Source organism: Neolamprologus brichardi, chromosome 20, assembly GCF_056152115.1.
Source record: "Neolamprologus brichardi isolate AB-2024 chromosome 20, ASM5615211v1, whole genome shotgun sequence".
NCBI lineage: Eukaryota > Metazoa > Chordata > Actinopteri > Cichliformes > Cichlidae > Neolamprologus > Neolamprologus brichardi.
The window spans coordinates 29,302,186-29,318,271 of NC_142123.1; the positions used below are offsets into that span (position 1 = coordinate 29,302,186).

At 38.9% G+C, this 16,086-nt stretch overlaps 2 protein-coding genes across 3 annotated transcripts; one reads left to right on the plus strand and one right to left on the minus strand.

The window, feature by feature from the left end:
• The first annotated feature begins 3,767 nt into the window (after positions 1 to 3,767).
• On the plus strand, positions 3,768 to 5,171 carry irx7 (iroquois homeobox 7). Its single transcript, XM_006794024.3, has 2 exons — positions 3,768 to 4,004; positions 4,190 to 5,171. Exons 1-2 carry the CDS (start codon positions 3,786 to 3,788, stop codon positions 4,937 to 4,939), a joined length of 969 nt encoding a protein of 322 aa, XP_006794087.1. The 5' UTR covers positions 3,768 to 3,785; the 3' UTR covers positions 4,940 to 5,171.
• A 1,316-nt stretch (positions 5,172 to 6,487) lies between these two features.
• On the minus strand, positions 6,488 to 13,946 carry cd40 (CD40 molecule, TNF receptor superfamily member 5). Of its 2 annotated transcripts, none has more exons than XM_087834195.1 (9): positions 13,819 to 13,946; positions 13,212 to 13,293; positions 12,025 to 12,144; positions 11,755 to 11,901; positions 11,562 to 11,655; positions 10,222 to 10,280; positions 9,698 to 9,787; positions 9,577 to 9,600; positions 6,488 to 7,636 (listed from the first exon to the last, which is right to left on the minus strand). In XM_087834195.1, the coding sequence occupies exons 1-9, from the start codon at positions 13,864 to 13,866 to the stop codon at positions 7,377 to 7,379; spliced, it is 924 nt and encodes a 307-aa protein (XP_087690321.1). In that variant the 5' UTR covers positions 13,867 to 13,946; the 3' UTR covers positions 6,488 to 7,376. The 2 variants fall into 2 exon arrangements, with proteins under 2 accessions (XP_087690321.1, XP_087690320.1); XM_087834194.1 differs by having other exon boundaries at positions 9,577 to 9,603.
• Between the last annotated feature and the right edge of the window lie 2,140 nt (positions 13,947 to 16,086).

The following is a 16,086-nucleotide window of genomic DNA, read 5'->3' on the forward strand; positions in this document are numbered from 1 at the left end:
GTGGAAGAAATTTTCAGCTTTGGTGAAGAAAAAGTCTGCAATCAGCTAACAAGCTGATCTGCAACAACAAGCACACCGGGGAACTGATCTGACTGAGCTCACGGCAAACTGGGCCAGGCCTCTAGCTGAGGGATCCTGGGGGTCCAGCACCCACCTACCGGGGCCCGATGCATGGAGATACCAGCAGCAGCGCCAGCTGTCACACTGGCCGTCACTGTCTAACCAACGCCGCCTGTCACTCACCCAGTGGAGAGCCGTCAATCAGACAACACCCAGGAGGGAGCTGGGAGGCGGGCCACTGCCCGGCCCTAAACAAAGACATACTTACATTTGCAAGCGGTTTCAGCGCCACTACTATTTTGAAAGAATGATAGAGTGGTCCTGATAAGAGCAATGACAAAGGACAAAGAATGGAAGGGGGTCTGGGAAGAAGGGGGTCAGATAGCAAAGAGGTGGGAGAGCTTGATAACATTCACATTTTACTTACATCTCTCCATTTGTGTTGGTGCCCCAGGAAAATCCCATTAAGGAGTTCTGCCTGGAAAGCATTAAATAATTGTTGCCAATTGACCGTCTGAGATTCTTTTTTTTTTTATTCCACGCTTGGATTTGCTGGGATTTTTTTTGTGTGTGAAATGATACAAAAGAAATCGCAAACTTTGTCGTTTCATTTTGCTTCTTTTATACAAATACCTTTCAATATCTTACACGGTAAACTTATGAAACAAAACTGCCATCTTCTGATTCTACAAATCTCTGTCAACTTTCTCCTTTTTCCATATCGAGTGCAGCAAAAATAAACTAACAAGCAAAAGGTGTTAAAGCTGCTAAGGCTTTTATTTAGGCTTTTGTTGTCTTCTTCACACCTACATATGAGCTATTCTAATTGCATGTTTAGTCCCTTTGTCAGCTTGAGGGTATGGGATGGCCTGTAATTGAGGTCACACCTACACCTATTGTCTTGACCTGATCATTAGACCACTTGCACTGTCATTCAGCATTTTATGCTGCCAAAATAAGAAAATAAAGGGGTCTTATTAAACTTCACATCGTGTTTAGTGAGCTATAATATGAAATATGCAGAGGATTTGTTAATAGCAGGAGGATATAGAGCGTTGTTTCAGCACAGAGCACGGGCTCAGATGTTATCACAGATGAAGATGGGTTCATCCTCTCTGCTATCTTGCATTATCTCTCAGGGTACTGAGGACAATCGTTTTCCATTTGGTCACTTTTCTCTCCTGTAAATCACTGACATCCTAACAGCAAACAGTGCAAGCCAAACCTGTCCGAGCAAGACCAACACCTGTATTGTGGCAGAGTTGCCAAAAGAGGAAGAGAATGAAAAGACGTTCTTCAGGAGGGACAAAGGCTGCTGCCCTGAGCTGTTTGTGTTGTGAGATGTAGACTACTGAAGACATAAGCCCTCTTCTCCTTGCTCCCTAGTCAACCCATTGTTACTCTTGTACAAATTTGCTTTAGGCTATGTGGACCGCACCCAAATAAATTCCCCTCCCTCCCCCACCTTTCCTACGTTTTTTTTCCTCTAATGCTACCCCCAAGAGTTCCCACTCTCTTTACATCTGGACCTCTGTTTACATACTTACCCTGTTTAGCAAAATCTTACAAATACCTCTAAGATAATACAGAGTTTACCAAAAATAATAAAAGTAAGAGAGAAAGAACAGAAACATTTAAATTAAGTTTTTCTTTAAATTAATAATAACTAACTTCTATCTAAAATGATAAGAAACTACCAAAGAAATTGCTTCATCCTTTTCCTGCATCGCTTTTCTCTTACTTATTGCTTGAAAATAACCATTAGTTGAAATGCACTTATTTTTTTCTGGCTCCTAGTATCAACATACTCAGCAGCAGAACCCCTCATAAGATCTCTTACACTGTATTTAGCATACACAATAGTATTTACACTCAGAGAAATGCCATTCCTATTCGCTTTTGTCCATCTTCTGTTTTTAGTGTAAACTCCCAACTGTGATGAAACAAGTACACTGCAAGAATAAATACAAGAAGCTTTCAAATAAGTGCAGTGGAGTAAAAAGTTTAAAATTCTTTAATTCTTTAATCTGTGAAAAATATGCAGCATGTTTGCATAGGCAGCCTAGATTAATGTGAAAGATAAAGGAAATAAATACGTAGACAGTGCAAAAAGTGAGATAATTGCTAGAGGTTATTCAGATTTAGAAGAACATTGCGCTGCTACAGAAATGCATCATAAAAAACAAATTAAAGCAAAAATAGCAAAATCAAAGCTGACTGAAAGTAACTAACAAACAAACAAAAAACAACCCAAGAAGCCAAATGAAAACCAAAGAACAACAACAACAAAAATAACAACTTGCAGGTGAAAATTAAAGGTTGTCAATTTAAAATGAGAAGACTGTGAATTTAATCTTTACTAAAGTGTCAGCTCTGCTTGTTTCAACACTTATTTTACCACTTAATACAAGCACTCCTGCTATCACAACCAACACTACACATCTAATGCTGTTAATAAGATAGTCAAATTTATGCCAGATAACAGAGCTGCGCTCCTTTGAACACAAACACTCAGCTTTGCTTCGACTCTTTTGAAGGGCATGAAGGAGGACAGCAGAATAAGAGGTGTAATCTTCACCTCTTATCTCTAACAACCCCCTTACACACACACACACACACACACACACACACACACACACATCTGTTATCTTATAATTATCATATACATTAGTCAACACCTGTTTCACTTAGCCTCGTTTAATTAGAGCCATTGAAACGTTGCTCTGCGCTCAAAACAATGCCATCCGACATGAAGGGCAGTGTCTTATGGTTCAGTCAGTAAATTAACAAATAAAAATCCGTTGCTCCGGGGCTCGAGAGGTTAACGGACAACTATATTTTATGTTCATTTTCTTCATTCATTTTTAATTATTTTGTGAAAGACCTTCAAGAAATCTCTCGTAGTGACACTTTTACTCGTGCGTAAACGTCTCCTTTTGGCTTATTAGCGTAATTTATTGCTGGTGAGATGCTTAATTAAATTCACAAAACGACAGATCCGAAGGCGGTGACGTGTCAGAAGCGGCAATAAGAGACTTGCAGGATGCTGTTAACTGTTAACTGAATTCAGGTAAAAACAAAACAAAAAAAACCCTCTCCATTGATTAGTGCCAGACATGATAAGTGTTAAACTTGTCATAAAAATATATCACAAGAAAAACTAAAATAATGCAAACTACGGATTGAGAGGGTAAGCATTACAACTTAAACAGACAATATTTTTATTTAATTTATTTTTTAGTTTTATTATTATTTTTAGTTTTGCCTTTTTGGAGGCTGTAAAATATAAATAAAAATGACGAGTCACATCGACGAATGAACAAAAACAAACTTTGCTGGACTCTTTGATGTAAAATAAAGTATAAATAACAGATCTTTGCTTGTCATGTAGAGACGAGCGTCTTTAGTCACCTCTCCAAAGGGTCGCATTTGAATTGAAACGTAGGTTCTCTCCAGAAATCACAGCGTTGCGATAAGCAGAACATATTTAGCCTCTCCCCGAAAACGCTAAAAGGAACAGCGGAGGGCTTCTTTGATGGGATTTGTTGCCAGTGAAAGCTGTAGGTCTTTTGAACGTAGCTGTCAGTCAATGGGCTGTCAGTGGGATACCCCCCGTCTCCCCCCTCCCCTCTCGCCCTCCTCCGCTGGCAGCTGGGTGTAGCCTATATAAACAGACCCGGGAGGTTGCATCAAACTCAGACCTCAACAGCTTGGACGCAGAAAAGATGCCCGCATCGCAAACTGGATTTGGCAACTTCTTCTTGGAGAGGAACATCACTATGCCGACTGGATATCAGATCCCGGTGCTGGGCTGTCCACCGGGTGTACAGCAGCAGCAGGCTCAGCATCTGGCTGCGATGGCAGCTGGGATTCCCATACCATACTCAGGACTACAGGGATATAACTTTATACCCTACCCACACCACAGGCACATTGCACACATGGTGAGTTGATAATTTAGAGATTAACACTCTCACTCTGATCTCGAGTAACTAAAACGGATTTGTTTTAAATTGCATCTTTGTGATGCGTAAAGTCAAACAAATCCTGGGTGTGATGCTTGTGACACTGAGTCAAAAGTGTCGAATCTCTTCTTTAGTTCTTATCTTTCTTTTATTCTACTTTTCAGAGCAGCGGGTTTGACTTGAAAGCCGCCTCTCCCTACCATCACGCTCTCTTGGCTCGCAGCGGGGCTTTCTACCCTCCATACCGTCCGGGAGCAGCCGATGATCCCAGTAGGGTGGCCAAGGTGGCCACCCGAGAGAGTACCGGTGCGCTCAAGGCCTGGCTGAACGAACACCTGAAGAATCCGTATCCCACAAAGGGAGAAAAAATCATGCTCGCCATCATCACCAAAATGAGCCTCACGCAGGTCTCTACCTGGTTCGCCAACGCAAGGAGGCGCCTCAAGAAGGAAAACAGGGTCAGCTGGGCGTCAAAGGGGAAATCTGATGAGGAGGATGAGGAGCAAGAAGGGGAGAGCGATGAAGACGAGCAGAAGTGTCATTTGGATGAGCAGGACGAGGCAGAGCCTCAAGCAGAGCGCACAGATGCAGACGAGCAGGTCGAGAGCGCGTTGGATAGCGCGGGACCTTTGGATGCGCGTTTGGAGATACCGCGTCAGGAAGACAAAGAGCTCGGACTTGTCAAGAAGACAGAAAAGCGTGACTCTGACCGCACGCCATCAGTTTTGGAAAGTAAAGAAAACATCGCCAGTCCAAAACCCAAAATCTGGTCTTTGGCAGAGACCGCCACCTCAGAGACTGCGAAGAAACCTGTCGACAGTTTTTACCACCCTGCCGGAAAACTGTGGGAAGACTGGGCTTCAAGAAACGGACTGCTCGTTCCCTCGTGCTATACGACTCGCGAACTCGTCTAAGCCGGTGCTTGTGCACGAATAAAAAGGACACTTTCCCACAGCTTTTGCACTTTAAACTTTCAGACCTCAGGGATTTCCTGAAGTTTGCATTGAAACGAAAATGTGTCGTGAAACCAAAGAATGAACATGTTTGTGTTACTGTAAATAATGTAGATGTATTTTTCCACCAACAAACTGTAAATTATGTTTCCTTTGTCTAATCATGAAGAAATATTTTTTTGCTTAAATAAACTTCGACTTATGGCGAAATTCTGCAGTTTTACTGGTCTGTATCCCTACTTCTTGATATACTTTGCATACAGCTTTGACCTTTTCCGATCACACTGATGACAGCCCACATCAACAGTCTGATAACAGGACCACATTAATCTATCACTTAGAGACTATGACATTAGACTAAGAATTCAAAGAGATTCGGGGGAAATTTACACATCAAAAATACGTCTTTTGTGTCTTTCTCTGTAGGTTTTTTGATAGAATATTGCAAGTAAATTCAATTAAACTTTATTTAAACAAACAAACAAACTAACTATCTCCTTCCTAAATATGGCACTTCCATTTCCTAAAACTTCACAGCAGCGGGGCTTAAGGTCTTCTAGAGGTTCTTAGTATCAATCACACCAGTTTCCATGTACATTCAAAGGGACCTACCTCCATTAATCCACACATAATGAAAAAAGCTCCTGGGAGGAACTGGTCCGAAATGCCTTGTCTTCTGGCCTCAACTCTCTATGCAAATCCCTACAAACAGTAACGCACAGAGGCCAGATTAGCTCCAACCTGACTCCCAGATTTCTCACACAAGCGACACGAAATAAAATTGATATCATGTCATGAACCTTAAAAATATTTGATACCGATAAATGTATGTCTGCTTCGGATATTTACAAACGTCTTTTGCCTCATATTTCTAGTGTCGCACTAAAAAGTTACCATTTGAACTTAAAAACTGAATTTTCAAAGTAGAGTAATCATCTGGCGCCTCTCTGTGGAAATCAAGAGCAATTACAGCACAGTTTAGTCTACTAACCTGCAGGGTTTTAACATAAAGTCATCACTGAGAACAGAGCAGAGGTGAAAAGCACAAATGTACTCAGACACAGGTAAGAGGCAATTAAGGCTCTTTAAACTGTCAGCGATAAAACGCAATTCATGTTTAACTAAGTGCAAATATAGAGGCACAGCACAAACATTTTTAAATTAACTGTGACTTACACTTTCAAAGGAGAACGTAGGCTACCACGTCCATAAACCAATGCAGGAAACGGAAACAAGACGCTCCTTTCATCTCCGGAACTCGGTTGAAGATATCACGTTTTAATATTTTTATCAGCATCGTCACCGTGAGTACATAGACCATGCAAGGCCACGGTTCAGCAACAAACAGTAACAACTAATAACTAATTTGGATACGCTTAAAATTACCCCCGTTGTCAAAATGGCATGGTATAGCCCGCTGAACATTATACTTCCTGATCCCACAAAAGCATTATGGGAATTGTGGGAGGCTATGGTAACCAAGAGCAGGAAACAATGAACAAACTCATCTTATTAAATATCACAAATTTTAATGCAGAAACGGTGAACACTATGCCGTTTTCATGCTAAACGGCACAATTTGAGTACATGCAAATACTAACAAAGCATCTGTACAGAACAAATGAGATCACAGCATCAAATACAAGCTAACTGTAGGATGTAAGCATGCTCAGCATGGTGGTGTCCACTGTGGGGTGTTGTTTTGATCTTGATGGGAGTGGGATTGTGCGTACACGAACAACCCCACGGATTGTTATTTCCACATGTTGCATGTGTTTTCAAATTAAAAAAACAAACAAACAAACAAACAAACAAAACAGTGCTAATCATGTACACGGTAACAGTAGCTAGTGGTCCATGTGACATGTCATAGGAGCAGGACACCTGTCAATACTGTCTTAAAACCACACACACACACACACAAGCAAACAAAAACAAAACAAAAAATAAACAATGCATAACTTAAAAATTGCAACCAACCTCAAAACTAATGCAGGTAAATCACACACTACCCCACACTTTCTTTACACTTTATAATACATCATACTTTACATTTTATTGTTAACAGTTAGACTTATAGCTAGCTACTTTCGGCTGTTCACTTGCCACTAGGGGGCGCACTGGGCGCTTCATTTGGTGGAGATTTAAATCGCATGTCCTTCCTAGCTGGAAACAAACCAGGGACGTTTTGTTTGCCAGATGATAACGTCTACACCACGTGTATATATATAGTGTGTGTGTGTGTTTAGGTTTTTACAATTTAGTGCAAATGAAATGATTTTAACTTCATGTAAACATTCAAAATGAATTAGTAAGGAGACTAATTCATTGATTCTTATTCAGATCAGGTAATTATTTTTTAACTTTGCGCAGCACTTTGGACAATCTGTGTCGTTTTTTAAACTTGTTTGTAAAATTGATCCATTGACTGACTATCTTCTTGAGACTCAAACTGAGACTCCAGCTGAGACTCCTGACGAGACACGATTTCTTCTTTGCCTCGCTCTTGCATCACCTGGTTCCCTTTCTCTGTGAATCCTTCTGAGGAGAGCTCATGGCTTAGTTCATCCTCATTTTCCTCTGGTGTCATTTGATTATTATACGTTGTTTCTTTATGGGTTGTTATGTCTTCTTCACACATCTGTGGTTCAAAATAGCCATGTCAGAGTTAAAGAAATAACATACATTATAATAACGATAAAATCATTTTGATCAAGTCAACAGTTCTGGTGCTTTACACATTTTTTCCTCTCACAGCAAAGCACGTACAACTTTATGCTATAGTTCCTGTGTTGAATTATGCAGTGCATTTCTCTGAAACAGTGTCTAAAGGTGTGAAACAGGATTTAAGGTACATCAGAAATACAGACATGTCACACAATCAGCAGGATGTGTATATAAATCCACTGCAAACCTATTAAAAGGGACCACACAAAATGACCCAAGCTGATTAAACTTGAGGACAAACCTCAGCACTGATTTAAAAGAACAGGCTTTCATTTTGTGCAACTGTTTAATTTCTTTCTTGCTCAAAGTTAAAATCCACATATTGCTTTCACGTGTGTACATTAAAAAAAATGTGTTGATTGCTGTTATATTTTCCTGGTCAGCATTAAAGATTGGCAACAAGCAGTCTTACATTGTGAAAAGACTAAAAAAACAAACAAATATTTACAGTTTAATTTTTTAATGTATGAAATTATTATATTTTTAACAGATCCTTGTAGGTGCACCTCTTATGACTGGATTCATTAGCTGTTGCTTAGCTTAGCATAAAGCCTAGAAACAGCTAGGCTTTATGCTAAACTAAGCTAATCTTTCAGAATCTAAGATATCATCTTTAGTTTACAGATGTACACTGGAGTGCTAAAGTAACATATCTGAAATCGTTTTAGAAATTGATTACCTGGTCAAAAGACACTAATTGATTCTAAATTCCATTATTTCAATTATATACAAACACACACACATATATGTTAGGGGTGCAACAATACTCGTATTGATATTGAACCGTGCTTTCAGTTCAGTACGCATATGTATCGAACAATACAAAATTTGTAATTTATTTTATCAACTTTTCTTCTGACGATACTGTCTGTGTTGAGCGCTCAGTGGATCTGCGTTCGACTACTCCACCTAGGCTGCACTGTCGAGTGCAGATCCACTGAGCGCAAGCTAGCAAGACAGAAGCTAAGCTCGTTGTAACATGGCAACTGTCTCAACGCTACCCGAAATTGAACCTCCCCCACCCTCATTCAGATCTGGCGTTTGGAACTATCTTGGTTTTCATGTGAAGCATGACCCTGAAGGTAAGCGCGTCATGGACAAAAGTAAAACAGTATGTTGGATGTGCCACGCAATGCTCAATTGGTGGGAACTAGTGCGTTAGCTTGTTAACGTGTTGACGCCGTCCAGCCCCACGCACGGGGCGATCCGCGGTAACTTGTTAACGGAGATTTGCCGTGTTGTGGCGTTAATGTCATTTTAACGAGATTAACGCTGACAGCACTAGTGGGAACACAATGAATATGACTGTGCATTTACGCCGACATCATCCTAGTGCAAAGACAAGTGGAAGCAGACAAAAACAACAAGCACGCATGCTACAAACTTTACCCGAGTCATTTAGACAGCCGTTAGCACATGATTCTCCTTATGGGGACCTGATATGTTTAATATGCTGCTGAGAATATAGCCCAGAAGAAGCGTATAGTATAGCTTTTATTTTGGAAAGAGCCATTTCTCTGTAATAAACTCTCTTTTCCAAAGATGAGTGATTTCTTGATCAGATAGATTTTTTTTGTTGTTGTTTCAGCAACATTAAATTTAAAAACTGTACTTTTGAGTTAAAATATATATTTATAATTTTAATAAATGACAAATTAAAAAGGCATGAACATTTTTTTGTATCGAAAAAATATCAAACCGTGACACCAAAGTATCGAACTGAATTTTATGTATCGTTGCACCCCTAATATATGTGTGTGTGTGTGTGTATATATGTATATATATATATCTCAATCAATGGGTATCTTTTTACTGTCATTAAAAAGCATCTACGTAACAACAAATAAATACATTTTAAAAAGTCATATTTACCTTTGTCCTTTGTTTTATGCATCCTGCTTTGCCGATTCATAAAAAAGAAGAAACACAGAATATAAGTACATAGGAAGATTATTATTATTTATTTGTTTAGAGCTTTAGAGCACAGCTTACCTTGATATACTAAAACCAGGATTACAATAGTGACCACAAAAACTGCAGATAAAATAGAGAAGACGATTGTGTGACCCCGTTGTGTCCCTGCTGGTAGAGAAAAAGAAATAAAAACACAGTTAACATACAACAAGTTCTCTGATATTGTCTAGAACATGGGTATTTGTGCAGACAAAATGTAAAACAAAAGAGAATTTCATGTCAAACACGTAGTCACATTAAACAGAGGAAGCATAAATTCAGAAGCGTTGTGGAAAACTGAAAATAAATCCTTAATTCAGTTGTAATTCTAAAATTAGCAGTAAATTAGGAGACTGTGGAGTCTACACGTCGATACATAGTAAGTGAAAGCTGTCAAAGCCACACTGAAAACCACAGACCAACTAAGATTTATGAGACAAACCTTCTCACAGTTGACATAGTTTCGTTTTGAACAATGCACCGCATCCAACCACACAGCTGCACACGGCAGCAGCGAGAAAGGTGAGAAAACTTTGCAATTCATCTTCCTACATACAACTTACCACATGTGTTGTCGGTGGTGTGTGTTCCCTTTTCTTCAACTTGATATCCCTTTTCACATCTGCAATGAATTTCACAGTATTAGAGCAGAATTCCTGCCTCAGTGTTGCATTTGTTTTTCAATAATTTGTTATTGGTTTGTATTTCCACCTTGAATACCACTATTTACATTTGATTTGTTACCCCTACACAAAGATTAAAGCTTATGTAAGTTACTGTATTTGGGCCTAATGAAAGGTAAGTACGCCAGAGGTCATATTTTGGTTTAACCAACCGGTTGCGTCATGAAACACAGTTTTCTTCATTTACAGAATCTCCTTTTCAGTCAGACTCACACCTTTAATAAATCACTGCTAAAGTTACACAAACTTAAGAAGCAAGTCAATACAATGCCTCAGATTCGCTTTATTTTTTCATGTTGACAGATTTAGATAACACAGCTCTACAAGGTCTTCCTACATCAATAGTGAATAAACAATGGTCTCCGGGTGTCAATTACAAGCAGCATTTTCTATCATTGTCAGGAAAAATATAATCTATGGCACGGCTCTTCAGAAGAACTGAAACAACCACCTGATCCCTGTTTTTGAGAAGAAATTCCTGTAGAAAATTCCAGATTTTGTGGCCAAACAGCTCACATCAGCTTTTTAAATTCATGATAAAAAATTAAGGTGTTTAAATTGTATGTTAGTGCAGTAACTTTGCGGAAGGAGCATATAACCCCAGTTTTAACCTGGTTCCCTGTTCCATACAAGATCCAATTTAAACTCGTACTTTTTTTTTTTAAGTCACTTAACGGCCGAGCCCCTTCTTTTCTGTCTGAGCTCCTATTTATGCTCCAGAAAGAACCGTGAGGTCCAGGTCGAAACTAACCGGAACTATTCCACGGACTAAACTCAGTCTTGTGGCGACATCCTTCTCTGTGGAATAGTCTGACTCTTAATATTAGATCAGCACAAACACTCAAACATTTTAAATCGTTACTAAAGACACATTTTTCATGGTCTGGCTTTTAACACACTTTGACCTAAACATTTTGGTTTTAACAGCCTTAGTTGTTTTTATTGACTTATCTCGTCTACTTATTAGTTTTTTCTATATTTTGCTGCATCGTTATTGATTTGCATTTTATTTGTTTTAGTGGTATGCTACATTGTTAAGCACTTTGTGCAGCATTGACTGTTTGGAAATGTGCTATATAAAGAAACTTGACCTTGACCTATGGTGGATATTCTGCGGGACTATTTGTTGGCATATTCACAGGAAGAAGGAAAAATATTCTTGAAACACATAACTAAATTCAAAAGGTGAACAAATTATAACAAAATAAATGTGTACTTACTCTGTCCATTTGCGGCACTGAGCATACCACGACGTATTATTGTTAAATGTCCCGTCTGGACATTTTTCACACTCTGTGTCCTGTGAGTTGTTGCCTGAATATCAAAAATCATTTTCAAAAAAATGAGACTCAATCGCATAATAATAAACTTAAAACGAATTAAACAAATGTTCAGTCACAAGGATGTTGGTACCTATGACTTTAGCTCCATATCCTGGTTGACAGACTGTGTGTTCCACACAGGTAATACATTCTTCACTGGAGCAGTGGAATCCCACTTTACACTTGCAGATGGATCGCTCTGTCTTGCTTTTTGCGACTTGAGCCTCAAAGTTTTTATCTAAATGACAAAAAAGGTTTACGCTGTAAGGTGAGCAACATTAAAGAGAAGTCTCTCTCTGTCCCAGTATACACAGACTCACTATATCGGAACAGTTTGAGGTAATTCGTCACAATTTCTTACTTCTATCACAGTAAGGCTGCTTCAGACACTTGTTTTCCCTTGTGTATTTATCCTGGTAGTGATTATCCAGACAAGGTTGACATTGAGGATTCTTACAATCTTCTGTAGACATGCTAGTCCCTGCAAAACAAGATATGCATAGTTAGAATCAAGTATATTATTTGCAAGTACTTTATTTATCCTGAGTAATTAGTAAATTGGGATTTCTGAGTCTAGGTAATCAATGGACCTTTTAGGGAAATATGACAAAGTCAAGTCAACTAGGTGATGGTTGGCTTATCTGGTTCTAACAAACCCTAACACCTTTTAATCAACACGTTATATTTGGTTTGTTTACATGCTTCACATTGTCTGTGGGATTACGAGGGCCCCTTTTCCCAGTAGCAATTACTAGGTTGTTTTTTCTACAAGCTACTCTATTCTGAGATGTTAAAATACCAGGATCGCAACTTCTCAGTGTCTCTGCTGTCATCTTAAAATGTCTTTTGTGTTCCACCAAAAGTCCATAAAGCTGGAAGACACTCACACTGATAATAAATTAAAGAAGAGTAATTACTGTCGTTTGGAAATCTCAACCTAAAGTAATTCTCCTCAAAAAATGAATGAAAGGGTCTTTTGTCAAAATGTCTGCCTCCAGTGTAAGAAATCAACAGTTTCAGTTTCGCCTTCTTTTTATACAGACACATAGCACAAAACAGGAAAGATGAATTCTCACTTGGTGCAAATATTCAGTTTGTTTTAGTTGAGGGTGCTTCTAGTACAGACCATGAGTGAGGCATGACTAAAGGCAACATCTAGCTTGTTGGAAATGCACATTTGGCTATAATATGTATATCTTTTGAAATGTTTGATGTGCATGTTAGCCTTTTGTCCTGAGGAACATTTTCAGAGCTTGTGTAAAAGCAGCCAAAATGAAAGCAAAAGCAAAGCTTTAGTAACAATGATCATGCTGTCTGAAAAAGTTATCTACCACATGCTTCCTGCTGCTAGGTTTCCTCTTAAACATGCTACTTTAAATGTTTATTACTTTAAAAAAGAAAGATTGGATGCTATTAGTACAGTTATGCCTTCGATATGGCTCTTAATCTTGTATTTGTTGTTTATGTATCTGTCAAGTTCAATTTGGTGACAATATATTATAAATAACAAGAAAAAAGATGTTTTATTTTAATTTTGTGTTTTCGTACCTGGCTTACACATGAGACAGCACTGACCCCCCTTTTCATACTGTGTTTCTGGGTCACAGCTGGCCTGAGCAACAGTCATTCCCTGCAAAACAAAAGCATGACATTTAAATAAGAGGTAGTTAGCCCTTGTGTGATCTCGAGTATCGGTTGAGTTTCTCTATGTTGATAATGTTAGATTCACTTCCTCAGGGTAGACTGCGAGGGGCGTGGTGGAAAGTCCCAGAGATTCAGCCAAATGTTAACTGCTAAACTAACCGTGAATGCACGCAGCCAGGTGTACCGCTGTTCGTAACGTTACTAACAAATATTTGCAAATCAGGATACACATAAGGTCACGTCTTTGTCCAAACCCTCCACTGCCGGGAAATCGAAAGTGAAAGCACCTCATGAAATGTAACTGTAGCATTAGGTTTTGACTTGGCAGGGGAAAAGCAGGATTTTGACAATAATATAACATAGTAATGTAACAGATGGATATGATGATTAGCACATGTTATAGCGTATAATAACACGTTAAGAAGAAATAATCTGAAATCGTGCTACTTTAAGTTGTCGCAGGTCAAAAGCGATCCCTGTAAAAATAAAAACATAGCATTAATCGACTCACCATGAAAGACCCGATCAGTATAAGCAGCGCTATAAACTTAAAATCCATTTTGAATAGCGTCGAGTACAACAGTCACACCTCTGTAAGTGCACACATACGCAGACTGCGAACTTAGGCGACGTGTTGTGTTTATACGGCGTGGGAGGGGCTACGCGCGGTGCTTTTCCTTGACCGTTTCCTGTAAAAGCACGTGAAGCTTGTACTCCTCTTCAGCTATTTTCTAAAATACCCAGAAGTAGTACTAAATCCTCTTTAAATAGAATTCCTCTGCGACAACGCGTTGTTTCACACAACAGGAAGCACGCTTGACTGGCACATTGTTTGCACAAATAAAGAGTGGGTCTTTTTCTGATGGAGTAAGAAGAGCTACTCTGCTGCTTTACTCCAGTTATATTAAGTATAACTGAAGTATTAAGTATGTCTGAGTATTAAGTATGTCTGAGGACAAACTAAGGCAGTTCTGAAAGTAAAAGTAGGTCCGACCCAGTGAAATCATCGCAACCATTTGAAGATCACGCCTCACCAAACCCCCTTAGAAATAACAGAAAGAAATTAGAAAGCACAGTTTATTGGAAAGTCACCCATCTGTGCATGTAGAGGTTTGTAGCAATCTTTATTATTTTAAAAGCTTCCTACGTCTGGCATTTAAAAATTGTTCACAGCTGAACAAGAACAGTGCATTTTATGATATTTGGATTTTTGCTTCTTTGACTCAGATTGACATGTGACTTCTTGTGAGCATTTCTTCTCCAGTCATGTATTTATATACCAATACAGCTTTCTCTCTCCCACACTTTGCATCTGTTCTCTCGGTCTTTCCCTTCACCCGTTGCAGCACATGGCAGTCCCTGCTTGAGCCAGATTTAGTTTTGTTTTGGGGGGATTTTTTTTTCCCTGTTAAAATGATGTTTTTCCTGTTAAAAGGGATCATCTAATTGTTGGGGGTTTCTCTGTAGGGTCTTTACCTTTGCCTGTCTATATATCATATATAGACTGTAACAAATTTCCCTTTTAAATTACAACAAAGTGGCTGCAACTTTATTTCCAGTTTTTGATTTCTTTTTTACAGCCCAACTGTTAGAAGAACTGTTTCTTATTCTTGAGGCTGATGAAGCAGAAAGTACTGTTCTATTATACAGCAGCTGGCTGTTTTTCCCCCATAAAGGCATCAGCTTTTCTGTGTATGTACAGCCATTTGTAACAGGATCTGTACAATCCCCAAAAACTCATGTTTAGGATTCATGTGGCTGGGATCTATTCACAGACGTACCGATGTTACCATTACTTTTTCCATTTGTGTATTACCTGTGTATAACTCTCCTTAAAATCAGTGCTAATAGACAAATAATGCACCAGTCAAGCTCAGTCATATTGCAATCACCGAGTTATTTGCAGGGGGTGATACATTGTGGGTTAAAGCAGCTGCTTTTAGTTTGTTTTGGTCTGCATTTTATAGCTTTGAATCTTCCAGCATTTAGGGAGGGTTGCATTCCTGCCCTGCTCTCAGTGCGGTGCCAAGGTTTGGTCAATCAGAAGTGGTAGATGACACACTCGTCTGCTTTTACTACCCTCTGCAGATCATTCCAGGTTTCTGCCGTACAACTACTGTGATGATGGCTACTAATTATCAGTTGTTGCAGGGAGGTGGTCCTGTTTGAGAATTCCCAGGAAGAAGAGTTTCTGCTGAGCCTCTTTGAAATCAGAGGTGTGATGCGAGGAACATGTTGCACTTAAATCTCTCAATTTGCCCACCATGTTTACAGATAGCAGACACACCTTGATATTTTGAAGTGAATTACCATCTTTTTTTTTGTTTTTGAGATGTTAAGGTCCAGGTTGTTACAGGAACACCACTCCATCAGTCTTTATTAAAGCTTTATTTTAGGTAGCACAAAGTGGAAAAAGAAACATGTACATTTTTATTGAAAGATCTGTATTCTATAAATCTTTCAAAAATGCAATAATTTAAAAAAAGTATTGATGTCTCATATATGACATCCTGTCCTGATGTTGGCATGTGCAATGTCCTTACAACTGTTTCACACAACGTAATAGCAGTACTTTCAGATGAGCACCTCAGATTTTCGGTGACTTCCAGGACACTTTCCACTCCTTAGCAGGTGAATACAAAAACAGACTTCTATCACATTCTGAATAATAATAATCGGCACGTTGAAGCTCAAACACTCTTTATATGTTATACATATGATGCATGTGTTATGTTATATATACATATAAGCCACATGTATGGTACTGTTTTACTCATAG

Excerpts from the sequence above, each read along its gene's own strand:
- irx7 (XM_006794024.3), top strand. The coding sequence starts at position 3,786 with ATGCCCGCATCGCAAACTGGATTTGGCAACTTCTTCTTGGAGAGGAAC. Across the intron at positions 4,005-4,189 it reads ACAGGCACATTGCACACATG|AGCAGCGGGTTTGACTTGAA; the intron begins GTGAGTTGATAA and ends TCTACTTTTCAG.
- cd40 (XM_087834194.1), bottom strand. The coding sequence starts at position 13,866 with ATGGATTTTAAGTTTATAGCGCTGCTTATACTGATCGGGTCTTTCATG. Across the intron at positions 13,294-13,818 it reads TACTGATCGGGTCTTTCATG|GGAATGACTGTTGCTCAGGC; the intron begins GTGAGTCGATTA and ends TTTGTTTTGCAG. Across the intron at positions 7,637-9,576 it reads CATAAAACAAAGGACAAAGG|GCTATTTTGAACCACAGATG; the intron begins TAAATATGACTT and ends AACTCTGACATG.